The sequence below is a fragment of the Cervus elaphus genome, chromosome 23 (genome assembly GCF_910594005.1).
Source record: "Cervus elaphus chromosome 23, mCerEla1.1, whole genome shotgun sequence".
NCBI lineage: Eukaryota > Metazoa > Chordata > Mammalia > Artiodactyla > Cervidae > Cervus > Cervus elaphus.
Window position 1 is genome coordinate 11594764 of NC_057837.1, and position 19597 is coordinate 11614360.

General features: G+C 50.3%; 2 protein-coding genes across 10 annotated transcripts in view; one reads left to right on the plus strand and one right to left on the minus strand.

Annotated features, from left to right (window-relative positions):
- The window catches only part of LOC122682162 (putative ankyrin repeat domain-containing protein 19), a 224115-nt gene that overhangs the window by 161770 nt on the left and 42748 nt on the right, over positions 1 to 19597 (minus strand). The window lies entirely within an intron of this gene.
- Positions 1 to 19597, plus strand: part of LOC122682168 (ninein-like protein) — a 73224-nt gene that overhangs the window by 11129 nt on the left and 42498 nt on the right. For 2 of the 9 annotated variants that reach the window (XM_043884992.1, XM_043884991.1), the window contains exons 4-5: positions 333 to 399; positions 4788 to 4928. In XM_043884992.1, the coding sequence (XP_043740927.1) occupies positions 333 to 399; positions 4788 to 4828 (108 nt within the window). In that variant the 3' untranslated portion in view covers positions 4829 to 4928. Of the gene's footprint in view, positions 1 to 332; positions 400 to 4787; positions 4929 to 5016; positions 5140 to 5175; positions 5346 to 7769; positions 9126 to 10403; positions 10971 to 19597 lie in introns of those variants that run through there. The other 7 variants (XM_043884988.1, XM_043884989.1, XM_043884990.1 and 4 more) reach the window with 7 other exon arrangements.

Sequence of the window (19597 nt, forward strand, 5' to 3'; positions counted from 1 at the left end):
GGAACATCCTCCTTCAGAAACGGGGACCTCGGAGGATCCCCCTTCACCACCACCCTCCCCTGGTCCTGCAGGAGGAGGGAAGGTTATTCGGCTGAGGGCAGAAAAAGCAGGTGTGCCACAACCACGGTCACCCGCGTCCAGCACTTGGACCAAGGCTCACCCTATACAACTTGGCCGGCTCATGATGGATGCCTCCAGGGCCCTCACTGAGACTCCTTGAGCTGTCCACTGCGGGAGCCTTTGGGCCTTCGTGTCAGAAAGGACATCCACGGGGCAGATCCTCCCCCTGCGGGTTAATTGTGGCTGACATCCTTCTCTTTCTGTTTTTCTAGAGTCTCAAGTCTGATGAAGAAGCCGACAGTGCGAAGGAGCCTCAGAATGAATTGTTTGAAGCCCAAGGTAAAGCCTGGCCTTGTGGTGGATGCCCCCTTTGGTCAGTGCTGGGCTGTCAGACAGCAGGCTGCCAGGAAAGGAGAATTTCCTGGGAGGTGCCTAGTGTGGGTGGTCTCTCTGAGATTCCTGAGGTCAGACCCTTGGGCAGGGACTGCTGGCTAAGAGAGCAGCTAGTTGGTTGGCTAGGGTCACAGTGATCCTCGCGACCAGCAGGCATGGGCCAGGGGCCTCCTTCCTAATGTGCCGGGCCTGGGCCAGCAGCCTCCCCCCTCACCAGAGGCCCTGACTGTGCCCCAAGTGGAGGGCGAGACGTGGCTCTGGTCCTGGGAACCTGGCAGAGCTCCCGGAAGGCAGTCACAGGTGTGCTCAGCAACGCTGGGTGCACCGGCACGTGGGTGTGCGGGCTCCTTAAGGACGCCTCTCACCATGGTGAGTCACAGGGCAGAATGTGCAGGACCGCGGCTCCAGCGGGAGGCCAGAACTGACCTGGGGCTTCTCCTGAGTGAGAGGTCTGCACTGGTGCTGAGCACCGTCCAGACTGTGGTCCTCAGGGCCGAGGCTGTTGTTGGCTCAGCGCTGAGCGTGGGGACGTCAGGCGAATGAACCACGTGTCTGTGCTACTGGATGAAGCAGATGGACCTCTCTGTGTCCAAAAATCACTTCCTAAATTAACTGGACTCAGAGTAAATCTAGGGGACAAGAGGAAGGGCTCCGGGGAGGTTCTTCACTGAGTGATTTTGGGCCCTCTGCCCAGAAACAGGTTGGGTGCTTCTTTCCTTCCAGGTTAGAAGTGACACTCGTGCACAGACACTAACGTCAGACCTTACAGGACTTATTCACCTTCTCTGCCAGCGCTGAGAACACACCCTGGTTTCAGAATTGCTTTTCCCTTTTTTTCGCTCCTGCGTTTATTTATTTAATTTTTAAATTAAAATGTATTTATTTGGCTGTCAGATCTCAGCTGTAGCCTGCAGGATCTTCATACATCATTTGGGACCTTTCATCGCAGCGCACAGGTTTCTCTCTAGCTGCAGGGCACAGGCTTAGTTGCTCCACAGCACGTGGAATCTGAATTCCCTGAGCAAGGATCAAACCTTAGTCCCCTGCATTGCAATGTAGATTCTTAACCACGGGACCATCAGAGAAGTCCAAGTTTTTCCATTTTTACCTAGAACGTTCAGATGTTTTAAGCTGGAAGGGGTCTTGGAAGTGGCCCTCCCCTTGTGTTTTCCTCAAGCCGATATACAGCGTCATTCATGAGCAAGGAGGCCTAGCATTCCTCAGGAAAGAACTTTCTGATTATTAGTTGGGTTATCACAGTAAATGCCAAAATGACTCCTCCGGCTCCAGACCACTGACTGAGAGCCGGGGTCTGGTTAGGTGCAGCGGATCCTCGTCCTGTGTCGGGCAGGGTGGTGCAGTCTGGGCGTGGAGGGAGCTCTGCTTTGAAGCCTTGCTTATCTCAAGAGAGCTCTTTGTGGGCACCCCAAGGTCTGTCCTCTCCCAAAGGGTGTTTCTGTGGCCAAGCTGCATAAACCTCAGTAAGCCACCTGGCTAACCTAGAAAGGCTATGAAACCTGGCTGTCTGTCACCCAGACTCGCAGCTGAGTCTGCATCTCAAAGACACTTATGGCTCCTGATGTGAGGTGGTATGGAAACAGCTCACCTTGGGGTGTTTTTGCTGGGAAGAAAAAAGAAAGAAAATAGATAACACTCAACCTCCATCCAAACTAGCTTTTGGTGCTAGTTCCAGTTTACAAGAGATGTTAGTGATGGAGGTCCAGGAGGACGGGGACTGAGGGGCGTGTGGGAGGTGACCCAGCAACTCTGCGGGAGTAGCCACACACACTGGGAAGATTCTGCTTTGATTCTGAGTTGAAGAAATCAGCTGTCGGGAGGCTTGGGAGAGAACTGGGACGTGGTTGTTGGGTTGTAGGGCCACGTCACACTGGGGTCAGGAGTGCATTCGAAACACTCAGGGGTGAGAACACGGCAGCTGGGATTTGCCTTCAAATACTTGGGCCAGGGACTTCTGCGGTGATTTATTGTTTAGGACCCTGCACTCCCATTGCAGAGACCCCGGTTTCCATCCCTGGAGATGGAGAACTGGAGCCCCCATGCTGTAACACCAACCTCAGAGTGGAGGGGGCCGCTGCTCCTCCTTGTTCTGGTCCCAACAGCAAATGTGTGTCCCAGGGCCCTCCCTGGGACGGGAAGCACAGCTTCCTGGCCTCACCTCAGCCTCACCAGTCAGCTTTCCACCTGAGGGATTTTTCTGCCCTTGTCTCCTGCCCTGAATCCTGAGGACATGTGCCCTCCACTCAGGTCCCCCCGCCTCTTCTGAAGCCCATCTTGGATTTCTCTGCACAGACTGGGTTTCCCTCGGCTGGCGTGTGCCTTCCAGGCCCACCTTCTGGGAGGACAGGCGAGAAGCCATTGGTTGTTCAGAGAGAAGTTCCCTCGGGTGGCTCCGCATCTGCGTCCCCCCGCATGGCATCAGGCAGACGGCCCTGAGCCCTGTGCTCCGGTCGTCTCCGTGGAGCCTGCAGTCCCCGCAGGTCCTCCTGGCACCCTGTTCCCTGCTGCAGGAGTCGGGGAGGCCGCGCCCGCCGAGCACAGGTGGTGAGGTCACAGAAGGTGCGTGAGGAGGCCGCGGTCCTCATGGCGCTGGTGCCCGCGTGCAGGTCCTGGAGGAGAGTGTCGGCCAGACCACCCCGTCGTCCCTCGTGTCCCGAGTGCTCAGGCCCCCGCCTCTTCTGCAGCATGGATGATGGCAGCGGGTCCTCCTTCCCAGAGCAGATCATCTCCTTGTGGGCCCAGGAGGGCGTTCACAATGGCAGGGAGGTCCTGCAGGTGGCGGCCGGTCTTGCAGCTGCCCCAGCAGAGGCGTCTGGGCGGGGGAATTAGAGGGAGATGCTGCCCATGAGGGAGGTTGGACAGAGAACCTCGCAGACACATGCCCCATGGAAAGAAGGCCCATCATCCTCCCTTTTTGCTTTATTTTTTGATATCGATAATGTAGGACATCTTAACTTAGAAACATAATAAGTAAACAGCAGAGAAATCCCGCAACCTGAAACAAATCCCTTAGAGGGTAGGTTTCAGTATCTCAGACTCACCCCACAGTGCGTGTTGGCCTCCGAGCCGATCCTCGGCAGCCTTGGCCTGCTCCCCCAGGAGCTGAGCTTCTGCCAGTAAGAGCCCCGCTGCGGGGGATGGGGCGTGGGGTGTGACTGGCCAGGCTGGCCTCCTTGCCCAGGGCGCAGGCAGCCAGCAGGATGAGAAAGGATGCTTCCATCACGGTCACAAAGCACTACATAGCGATTGGGCCAAGAATGCGTTCCGTTTTAATTGGGTTTGGCTCCAGTTTAGCAGGATATTCAGGCCATCCGTCTACTGAACCGGTTGGCATAGAGATTGTTATTGTGTTTTTATTGATGCTCTGAAGCTACAGAAAAGGTTGGCAGTAATTCCGGTCTCCATCCTCAAGATTTTGCATCTCGTTAGGTACCGACAGATGAAACATCTGATGTCAGGCAACTCTGCAGAGGGGCCCAGAGGAAGACTGCTTTGGGAGGATGAGGAAGGGAGACAAGCTTGGTGCTTCTCCAGTGGGAGAAACAGGCACCAGGATAGCCGGTGGACTGAGCCTCGGGCAGGGCCTGGGGTGACCGGACAGAGACAGGTGTCGCTTCTGCTCTGGGCAACTCCCTGGCGCTTACTCAGGTGCCAGGCTACAGGTGGCAAGGCTGTGACCGGGCAGGATAATGGGTGGCCAGCCTTCTCCCCTTCATGCGTCCAGTCCCAGGTTGGGTGCTGGGGATCCCTGGGTCTGAGGTCTAGCTGCAGGCAAGACGGAGCGAGGATAATTTCCCACCTCTTCTAAGGCCGTCTGGAGAAGTGAACAGTGCCCGCCCCGGGCTCGAACCTCCTGGGTCAGAAACCTGCTAGAAACCCCATTGCAAGCCAGTTGGCTTCTTGCTGTATGTACTTCTGTAAAAGAGACTCAATAACTGCAGAAACCATCCTGGAAGGCGGAGGTTCAGGTTTCCCAGGTGGCCCTAGTGGTAAAGAACCCACTTGCCAGTGCAAGAGGCGTGAGAAATGCGAGTTCGATCCCTGTGTCAGGAAGATCCTCTGGAGGAGGGCATGACAGCCCACTCTAGTATTCCTGCCTGGAGAATCCAATGGACAGAGGAGCCTGGAGGTCTCAGTCCATAGGATTGCGTAGAATCGGACACGACTGCAGTGACTTGGCACGCACGCACAGGAGGTGGGTGAGAGCCCAGCGCCAGCCACTGCTCAGCACTCTTAGGCCAGCTGAGTTTGTTCCTTCAGACCAGCTCGCTAGACCCAGAGCAGTGTCCCCAGTGATCCCTCCCTCCTTCCTGCAGGAAGCAGGTGGAGCAGATGGCCAGGGAGCGAGATAAGGTGAGACAAGACCTGGAGAAAGCTGAGCAGAGGAACCTGGAGTTTGTGAACGAGTCCGACGACCTCCATTCCGCCCTGGAGCATCTCGCGGAGGAGAAGGTCAGGTAGGTCTTGCCGCGATCCTGGCCCAGGGCGGATGGTGGACACAGGCTGCTGCCAGCTGAGGCCCTGCGGTCTCACCTGAGCCCACAGCAGGAAGCCCGCAGACCAGGCATCACCCATGCAGTGGGCTGAGTGGACTCCCGCAGAGTCAGCCCGGCTGGTGGCGGGCAGCCTGATTGCACACGCCCTTCCTCTGCGGCCAGTGCTGCCCTCCCAACGTGCCCACAAGATAATGGTGACTGATTTCAGGCCATCAGTCGGGGAGCTGAGAATGGATTTGCGTTGGTCTCAGCCTGGTTGACCTGATTTTCCGGACCACCCCGAAGGGACTCGGTGAAGTTCTTTCTGCATCGGAGAACCAGAGACTCGATATCTCCATCCAAAAATCTGGTTGGGGGACACAAGGCCTCGAGGGCCATGTAGGTGTTTGGGTTTTGCTCCATGAGTAACACAGTATCAGCGGTACACTTTTAGAAATAGTGTTTGCCGTTCTGTTAGGTTACTTTAACAGAAAAGTATTAAGGGATACATGTTCATTGTAGAAAACTTAGAAAATACACACACAAGGAAAAATAAAAACAAACATTTCACGTCCACAGATGTTATCACTCCTAACATTTTTCCTGAGTCCCTCGTTTCTTCCTGTCCACGTGGTTGCTTTCAGAGAGGTCTCCTTGCTGTGATGTTGCATATGTTTTCTGAGCACCTGTCATGTGGCTCTGGCATATGTTACTGCAGCTTTCCTCTTTAAAGAGGGAAGTGATATGATCAAGTGTGTAAAACTCGCCCCAAGATCTGCAGGCTGTTAATGTTCATCAAACTGTTTCCCTGAGTGACAGCTGCCCTTGCGCCCCAAAGCTCTGCGGTGAGTCTGAGGGAGGCCGAGCCAATCATTTCTTGTTTCGGACCACAATCAATTGATTGTGGACCCAGCCAGGCTCTGCGGAAATCAGAGTTTCCACTCATCTTCAGCCTAGATATACTGGCTTTGAGAATCCTGTTAAGCAAATGTTTTAGTGCTGTTGTTGTTCAGTAGGTCATGTCTGAGTCTTTGTGACCCCATGGACTGCAGCACACAAGGCTTCCCTGTTCTCTACCATCTCCTGGAGTTTGGTCAAACTCATGTCCATTGAGTCAGTGATGCCATCCAACCATCTTGTCCTCTGTCATCCCCTTCTCCTCCTGTCTTCCATCTTTCCCAGCATCAGGGTCTTTTCCAGTGAGTTGGCTCTTTGCATCAGGTGGCAAAGTGTTGGAGCTTCAGCTTCAGCATCAGTCCTTGCAATGAATATTCAGGACTGATTTCCTTTCGGATGGACTGGTTGCATCTCCTTGCTGTCCATGGGACTCTCAAGCATCTTCTCCAACAGCAGAGTTCAAAAGCATCAATTCTTCGGCACTCAGCTTTCTTTCTGGTCCAGCTCTCGCATCCTTGCATGACTAGTGGGAAAACCATAGCTTTGACTAGATGGACCTTTGACAGCAAAGTGATGTCTCTGCTTCTAATATGCTGTCTAGTTTGGTCATAGCTTTTCTTACAAGGATCAAGCATCATTTAATTTCATGGCTGCATTCACCATCTGCAGTGATTTTGGAGCCCAAGAAAATAAAATCTGTCACTGTTTCCATTGTTGCCCTATCTGTTTGTCATGAAGTGATGCGACTGGATGCCATGGTATTAGTTTTCTGAATGTTGAGTTTTAAGCCAGCTTTTTCACTGTTCTCTTTCACTTTCATCGAGAGGTTCTTTAGATCCTCTTTGCTTTCTGCCATAAAGGTGGTGTCATCCGCATATCTGAGGTTATTGATATTTTCCCCGGCAATCTTGAGTCCATCTTGTGCTTCATCCAGCCTGGCATTTGACATGATATACTCTTGATATAAGTTAAAGAAGCAGGGTGACATTATACAGTGTTGACATACTCCTTTCCCAATTGCAAACCAGTCTGTTGTTTCATATCTCGTTCTCTCTTTTGCTTCTTGAAACCTGCATACAGGTTTCACAGGAGGCAGGTAAGCTGGCTTGGTATTCCCATCTGTCTAAGAACTTTGCACAGTTTGTTGTGGTCTCCACAGTCAGAGGGTTTAGTATATAGTCAATGAAGCAGAAGTATATGTTTTTTGTGGAATTCTCTAGCTTTTTCTGTGACCCAGTGGATGTTGGCAATTTGATCTCTGGTTCCTCTACCTTTTCTAAATCCAGCTTGTACATCTGGAAGTTCTCGGTTGGCATACTGTTGAAGCCTAGCTTGAATGATTTTGAGCATTACTTTGCTAGCATGTGAAATGGAGTTTTGTGGTAGTTCGAACATTCGTTGGGATTGAAACACAGGGAAATCAAATCTGTCAGTATTTCCACTTTTTCTCCTTCCATTTGCCGTGAAGTGATGGGACTCGATGCTGTGATCTTAGTTTTTTGAACGTTGAGTTTCAAGCCAACTTTTCACTCTCCTCCTTGACCATCATCAAGAGGCTCTTTAGTTCCCCTTTGCTTTCTACCGTTAGAGTGGTAACATCTGTATATCTGAGGTTGCTGGTATATCTCCCGGCATTTCGGATGAAATACTCTACGTATAAGTTAGATATGCAAGGTGGCAAAATACAGCCTTGATATAGTCCTTTCCCAGTTTTGAACTAGTCTGTTGTTCCATATCCGGTTCTGTTGCTTCTTGACCCACATACAGGTTTTTCAGGAGGCAGGTGAGGTGCTCTGATATTCCCATCTCTTGAAAAATTTTCCACAGTTTCTTGTGATCCACATAGTCAAAGACTTTTAACGTAGTCAATGAAGCAGAAGTAGATGTTTTTCTGGAATTCTCTTGCTTTTTCGATGATTCAGTGGATGTTGGTAATTTGATCTCTAGGTCCTCTGCCTTTTCTAAATCCAGTTTGGACATCTGGAAGTTCTTGGTTTATGTACTGTTGAAGCCTAGCTTGAAGGATTTTGAGCATTACCTTGCTAACATGTGGAGTATGTGCAACTGTGCAATAGTGTGAACATTCTTTGGCATTGCCCTCCTTTGGGGTTAAAATGAAAAATGACCTCTTCCAGTCCTGTGGCCATTGCTGAGTTTTCCAAATTTGCTGGCATATTGAGTGCAGCACTTTAACAGCATCATCTTTTAGGATTTTAAATAGCTCAGCTCCACTAGCTTTCGTGATAAACTAAGATTTGGCACTGTTTTCCCTGCTGATTGGACTGGTTGTTGCAAAAGATCACTGCAGCGTCTGAGGGGAAGGGCCCCCGCCCTGTCTTCTGTCTGCCTTGGGATTCGCTGTGTGCTGGTTTTCCAAGGCTTGTGGTGGAGGCTGGCTTCTCTGCGCCTTCAGTCACCAAGGGCCCTGATGCTGCCTTTATTTACTGGTGCAGTTTTTGATGACGTGGAGAAGGTTGAATGGCCAAGGGGTGCCAGAGACCCACCCAGAGGTCACCTGCTAGCTCGCCCCATGGGCCGAGGGACCCGCTGGCTCCCTTGTCTGTGTGAGGTCACCTCCGCCAGCCCCGACGGGGGCAGCTCATGAGGCCTCCGCTGCCCCACAACACTGCAGGTCACCTGTCTGTCAGGTGGGAACAACCAAGTTCCCAATGCCAAGGCCGAGTGCGCTGACGGGAGACCCCGGGGAGGGAGAGGCGCAGGTGGCGCCCCCGGGGAGCCTGATGCACCGTGAGCCGTGTGCCTTGCAGGCGCCTGGAGCAGGGCTACTCGGGGAGGCTGATCCTCCTGTGGTCCGAGGTGGAGGTGGAATGCTCGAGTTCTGGGAGCCGGCCAAGCGGCAGAGGGCCAGGCTGCAGGAAGACCTGTGGCACCTGCAGGCGGAGGAGACCGGCCTCCGCGAGAAGCTGACCCTGACCCTGAAGGTAGGGGGTTCAGGGTGCTGCGGGGTCCCTCCTCAGGGCCCCCCAGCTGAAAAGATGGAGGCCACATTGCCCGAAGGTCCCTTCTTCACACCCACCCCTTCCTGGGGCAGGACTGAACCCTCCCCGTGGCCCTGGGAGCTTGACACTAAAGAATGTTTTCTGCAGCCACAGAGACAGCCCATTGCTCAGCCGAAGTGGAAGCGTCCTGGCTTCTCCAGGAGAGTGCAGCCCTCCTCTGCAGCCGTGTGGGCTGCAGGATGGGGGCCGTGCCTGCCTTCTGATTGTTTCCTGTGTCTGCGGAAACCACCTTCCAGGTTTTCCAGTGATCACGTTAAAAAAGGTAAAAAGAAGCAGGTGGCATTAATTTTAATAACATTTTATTTACTCCATTACTTTCACAGTGTCATCATTTCAACATGTAATCAATATAATCACATTTTAAGCGGGAGATTTTGCATCCCTCTTTGGGAACCTGGTCTTTAAGATCATTGTAGCGTATATGCTGCACACCTCGATCCAGACTGACCACGTCAGAACTGCTCGGTGGCCTGTGTGGGGTCACTGTGCGGCGGGGCGCCGGTGCGCACACACCCGCCGCCCCACGGGCCTCCCTGCAGCTCTCGCGTCCTGGCCTTGCCCTTTCCCCCGGGACAGAGGTGCTCGCTCTGGGGAGATTGCGTGTTTGCTCAGGAGTTTCTGAAGGAGGTTCAGTGACCCTAGTAAACATGCGCTTCCTCTAAGATCTGCAGGGCCTGTCCCTTCTCCCCCGTGGCCTAGAGCCGTCGGTTAGATGCTCCTCCTCCCAGGGCGGGTGTGGACACAGGCCAGGCACTGGCCTCCAGGGAGTTCAGAAAGAACTGACAAAAGATGCCTGCAGAGGAACCTCAGATTAAAAATCAAAGAGGAGGGACTGCCCTGGTGGCCCAGTGGTTAAGACTGCACTTCCGATGCAGGGGGCACGGGTGTGATCTCTGGTTGGAGAACTAGGATCCTGCAGACTGCATGGCGCAGCCCCCAAAAAAGGAAAATCAGAGGGGGATGTGGGGCCTTGAGGCTGCACGTGGTGTTGGCTGCTTTGGCCTCCCTCAGAGGCAGGGTCCCGGGGGAAGGAGCCAACTGGAAGTGGCATCGCATGTGGCGTCCTCCAGGTCGGGTGACCACGGCCCACCCGAGGTGGGGGGAGGAGCACGTGGACCGACCGTCACGGGCGCACGTGGTGCTCGGGTCGAGGGACCACCTGGGAGAGCGGACTGGGAACGCCGCCCTTCCTGGTCCTATACAAGACGGGTACCAAGTGGGCTTGTTGAGTTACATTGCATTCTTTGGGTGGATAAACAATGTTTGTTACAGACGCGACCCTACCTCTTTTATTTTTCCCTCTGTGCTATGCAGCTTGCAGGATCTTAGTTCCCTAACCAGGGAGCAAACCCGCATCCCCTGCAGGGAAAGCACTCAGTCCTAACCGCTGCACCGCCAGGAAGGTCCCAGAGACCCTTCCTGTTAAGCCTCATGTCCCCCCAAATCTCCCCTACCCCTTATGAGCATACTCCCCCAACCTCTTGTGGTTTCAGGTGTTAAAAGGTCTCTGTGTTTTCTCCATTTCTCATTTTCACTGCAGTTTTTTCCCCCTGAGTCCCTTCTGTGTATCTGGTGATGGAAGGTGGTGCCAGGCATTAGAAGTTGGGAAATGACTCCTGCTTCTTGTTGCTCCCGGAGCAGTTCGGGTCTAGTGTCGGTGCCCTGTCCTGGAAATTAGGACCTGCCCTGCTGGGGCCTGAACTGTTCCCCGGGTGCCGGCCCCGCGCCCCGCTCCTGGGCCTGGTGGCCGCAGTGGCTGGAGGAAGTGTCTGGCTCTGCCCACAGGACCTGCAGGACCGCAACGACAAGCTGCAGGCTTCAGTGTGGGAGCAGCCCAGCAGCCACACGCCCTCTCTGCCGTCTGTCTCGGGCACTTCCTGTGGACAGGCACAGGAGCCCAGTGCTGTCCTAGTGCGCCACCCAGGCCCCAGGCCCGGCGGGCTGTGCTGGTCCTCTCTGCTTCTCCTGACTCACGGCACGCCTTGGCTTGTTGGCCCCACAGCTAACGTCTCGGTTCCAGTCTGAGTGGTGTCTGGATCATTGGACCGGGTTTCCTGGTCACCTGCCACGTGCTGTCACAGCTGGGTCTGCAGCCGGGACTGAGACAGGTGTTGCCATTGGCATCCGTGAGGTTTGGGTCGGCGCCGTGCTCCAGCAGGAGAGTCGCGCACTCCTCCTCTTGGCATTCTACGGCCTGTCAGCGTTGTGCCAAGAAACAAGGGTGTGAGTTCTAGGAATTCAAAGGAAATAGCCCACAAGTTCACCAGTTCCCTCTATTTCAACGAGATCAACTCATTGTTAGTCTCAGTGGTTAAATCACACCCATCTCATGTGGACACGGGTCGCTGCCCCGTACCTTCATCAGCGCGGTCCTGTTTTCACTGTCACGGAGGTTAAGCAGGCATCTTCTCTCCAGGAGGAGAGCCACCACCGCGGGATGGCCATTGGCACAGGCCAAGTGGAGCGCAGTCCTACGAAAGCAAGAGAAGTTCTTAGGAAACTGTAGTGTCACTGTTTTAAAAGAAACAATCGTTCATTCATGTGATTGAAAACACTCAATAGCATGGTACTCCTATCGCTCTAAAACAAATATTTTGTTTTCTTCTGGAGAAAGAGCAGCATTTATTAGCTTTAGCTCCTCTTACACAGTAAGGAAAGAACAATCTACTTGAATAGAATGCGCAAGACCTCGAGATTCAGCTCAACTTGGGTTTGACTTTGACTTTCACTCTGTCACTTATGAGCTGTCACTCAATCTCTTTGTGCCTCAAGTTCCTCATCAACAAAATGGACAGAGAGTAGTAGTTATCTCACAGGACACAGCTGGGATGCTTAAATGAGATCCATGCACAGATAACAGCTGGTAATTGTTAGATTCGAATATCAAAGTTACTCCTATTGCTACTGTCTTACAAGGACAACATCTAAATGAAGTCAAAGGATATTACAACTCCTTTGCAGATATGTTTTGAGGATTAGAGACAACATTGTACTCTGATGATTCTAATATGCTCATTATCTCACATTTTAGCGTCTCTGACATTGGAATATAATTTATAAATCACAGGCTTTACAACTGTAAATTATAGCATTTTTGTTTGTTCATTTCTCGCTTTTCTGTTGGTCTAATTACCATGAGGGGTTTTCGTCTAAGTTTCTTTAGAGATGACGTATGTTATATGTTATTATATAATACAGGTCACAACACAGTGATCCACAACTGTGAACGGTTACACCGCATTTAAAGTGACTATAAAATATTAGCTATATTCCCCATGTTGGACAATATATCCTTGTAGCTTGCAGGATTTTAGTTCCCTCACCAGAGATCGAACCCTGGGCCCAGAGCAGTGAGTCTTAACCACTGGACGACCAGGAAATTCCCAAGATTCCCTTGACTTCTGAAAAGGCTGAAAGTTGCCATAGGATACCAATCCTCACAAATAAATTGAAAGTGACAAATTATTTTTATCTGTGCCACATTCCTATGAGTGCCAGAAAGATAAACCCTGTCTGCTCACCCGACTTCCCTACAGACAGCTTGCTCTACAGACATTTTTAAATTTGGGGGGTTGCTTAATCAACTTTCAGATTGGGTTTTTTTTTTTTTTTTTTTTGGTGTGGAAACCCAGGAAACTCCAGAGTGTTTGCCTTTGAAATCATTCTTAGAAAAGTCTCTGGGGTGCGATATGTGTATACTTACAACTGATTTATGATGTTGTACAGCAGAAACCAAGACAACACTGTAAAGCAATTACCATCTAATTAAAAAGATATTAAGGTTAGTAACCAGTAGAACAAGAAAAAAAAGGTCATTGTCAGCACACAAAAAAAGTACCAATAGGAATTTCAGTTTTCTTCTGGTACTTTTCTCACCCTGTGTATTTCAAATGTTTGATCCATACTCCATCTGAAACTTTTTGGTGAGATAAAAATCTAGTTACTTTTCTCTTAATAGTTACCAGGTTATTTCTCTACCATCTACACATAATTTATCTTTACTAATAGAAAACGTCATCAAGCAAATTTTGATAATCTAAAAGGGCAAATCTTTGTCTACTATACAAAACTTCCGATTTCATCACAATTAAAGACAGCATGTGTAAAGCAAAATCTTTAAAACCACGATATGTTTATTTGGTTTAAATATGGAAAGACCATATATCCTAAGAAAACGTCTTCCTATTCAAGAACACATTCAGCTTCCTACTTCAAAGCTGTCTTCTAAGGTCCTTCAGCAAGGAATATATACACATAAGTGTACAGTGATATAAAATGGATATTGCATTGTATCTGAAGAATTTTTAACCCAGAAGCTGACCTGTCATGGGGATTATTTTTCTCACTATGCAGTTTTCTGGAATATATAACATTATGGTATAAAAATGTGTACATTAAAAATAAGATGCCAACAACCTCAAAAGTCTGCCCACTGCCAATATCCACAATGGACGATCCATGGGAAGAAGAGTTTTCATAAATCACATGAGAAAAACAATGCGAAAGCCAGGGAGTTCCAGAAGATTTCTTGAGGGCTGTAGAACTTGAGAGCTGTTACTCATGAGTACACCATGTTAACGATGCATAACAACAAATGAAAAGGAGGAGAAAGAAGAGGAAAAAAAGATGCTATTCACGTTTTTTTTACATTCGTGATGTGCTTAACACAGTACCTGACACAGACTAAGATTTTAAGAAGCTAATTCATTGAGCATGGTGGTGCTTTAGTCACTAAGTCGTGTCCGACTCTTGCAACCTCATGGACTGTAACCACCAGACTCCTCTGTTCATGGGATCTCCTGGTCAAGAATACTGGAGTGGATTGCAATTCCCTTCTCCAGGGGATCTTTCCGACCCAGGAATTGAACCCATGTCTCCTACATTGCAGGTGAATTCTTTACCGACTGAGCTACAGGAGATAGGATCATTCTGGAATTCTATTAACAGTAAGCTAAAGAAAATAGAGCAGAAAGCCTCTTCATCACAAGAGGCAGAATGGTGTAGGGGTTAAAGACACGGGCTTTGGACCTATGGGCTTACATCCCAGTCCTACCACTTCAGCCTTTCAACCTTGAACAGACGACCTGAACTTTCAAACCCTCAGTTTCGCCATTGTTGAAATGGGGCAATGGTCTCCATCTCTGAGGCTGCTGAGGACTCATACTTGTGTCATTTGCCCGGGGCCTGGTACCTAGCCTCCTTGAATGTGAGTGGCTTTCACTGTCATGGAGACAGAGCAGTAGCACTGACTGCATCCTACTGGATGCCAAGCACACAGTGGGTCTCCTTTTATAGCAGCCAAGCTGAGGCTGAGGGGTAGCAGGCACAGGGTAACATGGATAGAGGTCACTGCCTACAGGACAGCTTATGGGCTCTAAGGTGACACCCCCGAGGCCGAGGCCCCATCACTGAACTGGCTGTGTAGAATTAGGCAGTCACTTCACTTCTCTGGACCTTTGTGTCCTACTCTGTCACTGCCCAAGCTGTGTGGAGTATGAAATGAGACACCACACATAAAATACTTGGCCCAGGGCCTAAGGATGGTGGTGATGGTCATGCTTTTCCCTGTTGCCCTTACCACAACTCTTCCTACCCCTTCTCACCATGTTCTGCCCAGCGCTTTAGTCCTGGGGCCGCTGCTGTGGAGCATCTGGGCAAATTTGCTTTCCCTTCTCCAAGTCCTGGGCTCAGTTCTGGGCTCAATGCCAGTCTGTACCAGCCTCAAGACACTGCCCATTGCAGCATTCCCTCACATCTCTGTTGCTTCAGGTCTCAGTTCACAATCAGAGATTCCTTCCATATACCCATGTTACCCACTTTACCGTAGGGAAATGGGCCCAGAGAGGGCACAGTTCTCCCTTAGAGACACACAGCAGAGTGCATTCCTGGATGGGTTGTGAAACTGAGGTCTTTCACTGTCTCTTCTGGGAAGCCTGGATGTGGATCCCACAGTGCACTGCTGGGCCAGGGCCAGGTCAGCACCATTTACAGTAAATACCAGGCATACCACATCTGCCAGTCCACCCCTCATTACCCACACACTGCCGCTCTTCACTAGATTCCCTCTCCAATGGGCGTTATGCAGGGCTTGGGGGTCACAGAGTACACAATAGGACAGTCACACATTATCAAGCCTTCAAGGAGGCCAGGCCCACCCCCACCCCTTCACACAGGACCCTTTCTTTGGGACCCCATCCTCAATTCCACCGCTCTTCTGCCGTTGTTAAAGCCCCTCCCCATAATTCAAGCCCGTCCATAGACTATGGGTCCCTTGCGCGCCTCCACCTATACACTCTAGCCACACCGCTTTCCCCTCCGTGGCCGCTCCTCTCCAGCCACTGTCCTCTATCTGGTCACGCTCCAACCCCTAACCCCGCCTCCGGACTGACCACGCCCCCTTGACAAACAGCCCCGCCCTCACCATCAGGCCCGCCTCTCAGTTGCAACTCAGGTTCCCTCTGGCCTCCCCATCCCGTCCCTCCTCTCTGATACCGCCCCTCGCCCCGCCTCTCCCGACTGCGGCCTTAGGGGCTCCCCCAGGCCAGTTAACCGGGAGACCCACTGAACTCTTCCGTGGGTCTCAGCCAGCCGCCCTCGCGTTCACTTAAAGGGGAGATGCCGGCGAGGGTGGGCCCACACGACCGGCTTGAGCCCCGCCTGGGCGCCTGTGCCTGCTATTCATGTTTTATTTAAGTTCTGTGATTACTGACATTCAGTTAAATAACTTTAAAACGGCCAGTAAAGTGCTCTATAAGGGGAATTATAAGCGGGTCCGAAACCAGCTAAGGCTTTTGCAGCCTATCAAGTCTGTGGGGCGCTGGATCCCAGGAAGGTGTCCAACAGCCTTGGAGGGGAGACTCACAGGAGGGACCCCTGCCAGGCCCTTCCTCCCTGCTTACCTGTTCATCTTGTCCTTGTCATTCAGGCCACTCTTCCCGAGCAGCAGGACCTGCTGCACTTTAGCTACGTTGCCTACGCTGGCAGCTCTGTGGATCTTTCCGAGGTCCTTGTCTCGGATGCGGTACCCGGGCTGAAAGTTGATTCTATGACTGCCGTCTCTCCCCGGGCTGATGGAGGAGCCGAAGGGCGAGCTGCCCTTCTTACTCCTGAAGCCAAAAGTCTTCTTCATCACAGAGCCTACAGACTCCAAACACACCTCACCTCCCCCTCGGCTCTTCACAGGCCCCTAAACCCAACAGGAGCACTAGAGGTAAGCCAGAGCCGGCCCGCCACAACCTCCCAGCTGGGAAGCTCAACGGTTTAGAATCTTACATCCCAGAATGATCGTTGCTAAGCAACGATCGTTGCTAAGCAACACGTTGCTAAGCAATGTGTTCACCTCTAAACACATTGCCTGTGTGCCAGAATGCCCAGGGTGCACGTGCAAGAACTGGAAGTGCATTTTTTGAAAGAAACAAATATTGTCAATAAAGCCTACCTAAGGTAAGAGGAAATGAGAGGAAACTGAAATAAACACAGAAAGGAAAGCGACATTACAACAGATACCTCAGAAGTAAAGAAGCATAATCATGAGGGACTATTATTATTGATGAACAATTACAAACTGGAAAACTTAGAAGAAATAGATAAATTCTGAGAAACATACATGCTGTCAAGACTAAAACAAGAAAAAATACAAAAGTAGAAAAACTCCAGTAATAAATAAACTCCAGTAATAAATAAGGAGATTCAAATATTAATTAAAAAAAAAAAAAACTCCCCAAAGTTAAAAGTTTACGATCAAACGGATTCAAAGCTCAATTCTACCAACATTCAAGTAAGAACTAAAAGTAAGACTATGCATAAAAACACTTGACAAAATTCAAAATCCATTTATGGTAAAAAAATTTTCAATAAAATAGAAATTTACTCAATACAATAAAGGCCATTTATAAAAAGCATGAAAAGTGAAAGTGATGGTCACTCAGTCGTATCTGACTCTTTGCTATGCCATGGATTATACAGTCCATGGAATTCTCTAGGCCAGAATATTGGAGTGGGTAGCCATTCCCTTCACCAGGGGACCTTCCCAATCCAGAGATAGAACCTAGGTCTCTCGCAATGCACGCAGATTCTTTACCAGAGGAAAGCACCAAGGAATTCCTAAGCACCAAGGAATCCCAAGAATACTGGAGTGGGTAGCTGATCCCTTCTCCAGTGGATCTTCCTGACCCAGGAATCAAACCAGGGTCTCCTGCATTGCATGTGGATTCTTTACCAACTGAGCTAACAGGGTATCTAGTCTTGCTTGGGAAAACAGCGTCTGACAGAAGGAAAAGCAGGGACCAAGAGGCTTTGAACAAGATGGCTGCCATCTTTAAAGACAAAGAAGCCCTCTGTCCTGCGACGGATTCACGCTGATGTTTGGCAGAAACTAACACAACACTGTAAAGTAATTATCCTTCACTTCAAAATATATTAAAGAAAAAAAAACCCTCTCCCTCAACTATGCTGCCCCCTTCCCCTGCAGCCTGAATGGTGCTCAACCCAGAACCAAACACCCTGAAGGAGCTGCCCAGCCCCACGCTCTCCTCCTCGCCGCAGCCTAGATTCTGCTCCCTCACTCTGTGGAACTGTTCTCCTCTCTGCCACGGACTCGAGAGGAGATGAAATCAAACGGCTCGCCTACAGTGAAGGGGGAGAGCCCTCAGCACTTCAGGTCCCGGGTGCCAGATGGTAAGGTTCAGAGAAAGCTGCCAGGGACATTACCAGGGTACAAACGTCACGTGGTGAGGCCACGAGCTGGACCCTCACTGGAGGGAAAAAGAGCGCAAGACCCTGAGTCACGGGTCTGTCCCCACAGATGGGGAGGGGGCGGGTTGGCGTGCATGCGGTCACGGGCTGTGGTCACTTCCCCACGGTGAGGGGACTCCTGCCCTGTGTCTGTGCGGCGGACACTGCGCTGTGATTAAATGTAACCTGGGTGTGGAGAACAGCTGGAGCGCATGTTCAACCTGCCTCAGCCTGGCTCCCAGGAAAGAGCAATGAGTGTTTTTCTCTTCCCAGCTAGTGGCTAAGGCTGGGAAGAAGCAGGGAACATGCATTGGCTCAAGAGCACATTCTGATCCAAACTCACAGTGTAATGTAAACCTATCATTTCTGATCCCGCAGGACAGGCAACACTTTAGTCGCTCAGCCATGTCCAAGTCTCTGAGAACCCATGAATCGCAGCACGCCAGGCCTCCCTGTCCATCACCAACTCCCAGAGTTTACTCAAACTCATGTCCATTGAGTCGGCGATGCCATCCAACCATCTCATCCTCTGTCATCCCCTCCTCCTCCTGCCCCCAATCCCTCCCAGCATCAGGGTCTTTTTCAAAGAGTCAACTCTTCACATGAGGTGGCCGAAGTACTGGAGTTTCAGCTTCAGCATCAGTCCTTCCAAGAAACCCCCAGGACTGACCGCCTTTAGGATGAACTGGTTCGATCTCCTTGCAGTCCAAGGGACTCTCAAGAGTCTACTCCAACACCACAGTTCAAAACCATCAATTCTTTGGCGCTCAGCTTTCTTCACAGTCCAACATCCATACATGACCACTGGAAAAGCCATAGCCTTGACTAGCTGGACCTCTGTTGGCAAAGTAATGTCTCTGATTTTAATATGCTATCTATGTTGGTCATAACTTTCCTTCCAAGCAGTGAATGTCATTTAATTTCATGGCTGCAGTCACCATCTGCAGTGATTTTGGAACCCAAAAAAATAAAGTCTGACACTGTTTCCACTGTTTCCCCATCTATTTCCCATGAAGTGATGGGACAAGATGCCATTACCTTAGTTTTCTGAATGTTGAGCTTTAAGCCAACTTTTTCATTCTTCTCTTTCACTTTCATCAACAGGCTTTTTAGTTCCTCTTCACTTTCTGCCATAAGGGTGGTGTCATCCGCATATCTGAGGTTATTGATATTTCTCCCGGCATTCCAGCTTGTGCTTCTTCCAGCCCAGCGTTTCTCATGATGTACTCTGCATATACGTTAAATAAGCAGGGTGACAATATACAGCCTTGACGTACTCCTTTTCCTGTCTGGAACCAGTCTGTTGGTACATATCCAGTTCTAACTATTGCTTCCTGACCTGCATATAGGTTTCTCACGAGGCAGGGCAGATGGTCTGCTATTCCCGTCTCTTTCAGAATTTCCACAGTTGATTGTGATCCACACAGTCAAAGGCTTTGGCATAGTCAATAAAGCAGAAATAGATGTTTTTCTGGAACTCTTGCTTTTTCTATGAGCCAGCAGATGTTCGCAACTTGATCTTTGGTTCCTCTGCCTTTTCCAAAACTAGTTTGAACATCTGGAAGTTCACAGTTCACGTATTGCTGAAGCCCGGCTTTGAGAATTTTGAGCGTTACTTTACTAGTGTGTGAGATGAGTGCAATTGTGTAGTAGTTTGAACATTCTCTGGCATTGGCCTTGCTTGGGGACCTTTTCCAGTCCTGTGGCCACTGCTGAGTCTTCCAAATTTGCGCGCATATTGGGTGCAGCACTTTCACAGCACCATCTTTCAGGATTTGAAATAGCTCAACTGGAATTCCATCACCTCCACTAGCTTTGTTCATAGTGATGCTTTCTAAGGCCCACCTGACTTCACACTCCAGGATGTCTGGCTCTAGGTGAGAGATCACACCATCGTGATTATCTGGGTCGTGAAGATCTTTTTTGTACAGTCCTTCTGTGTATTCTTGCCACCTCTTCTTAATATCTTCTGCTTCTGTTCGGACCATACCATTTATCGAA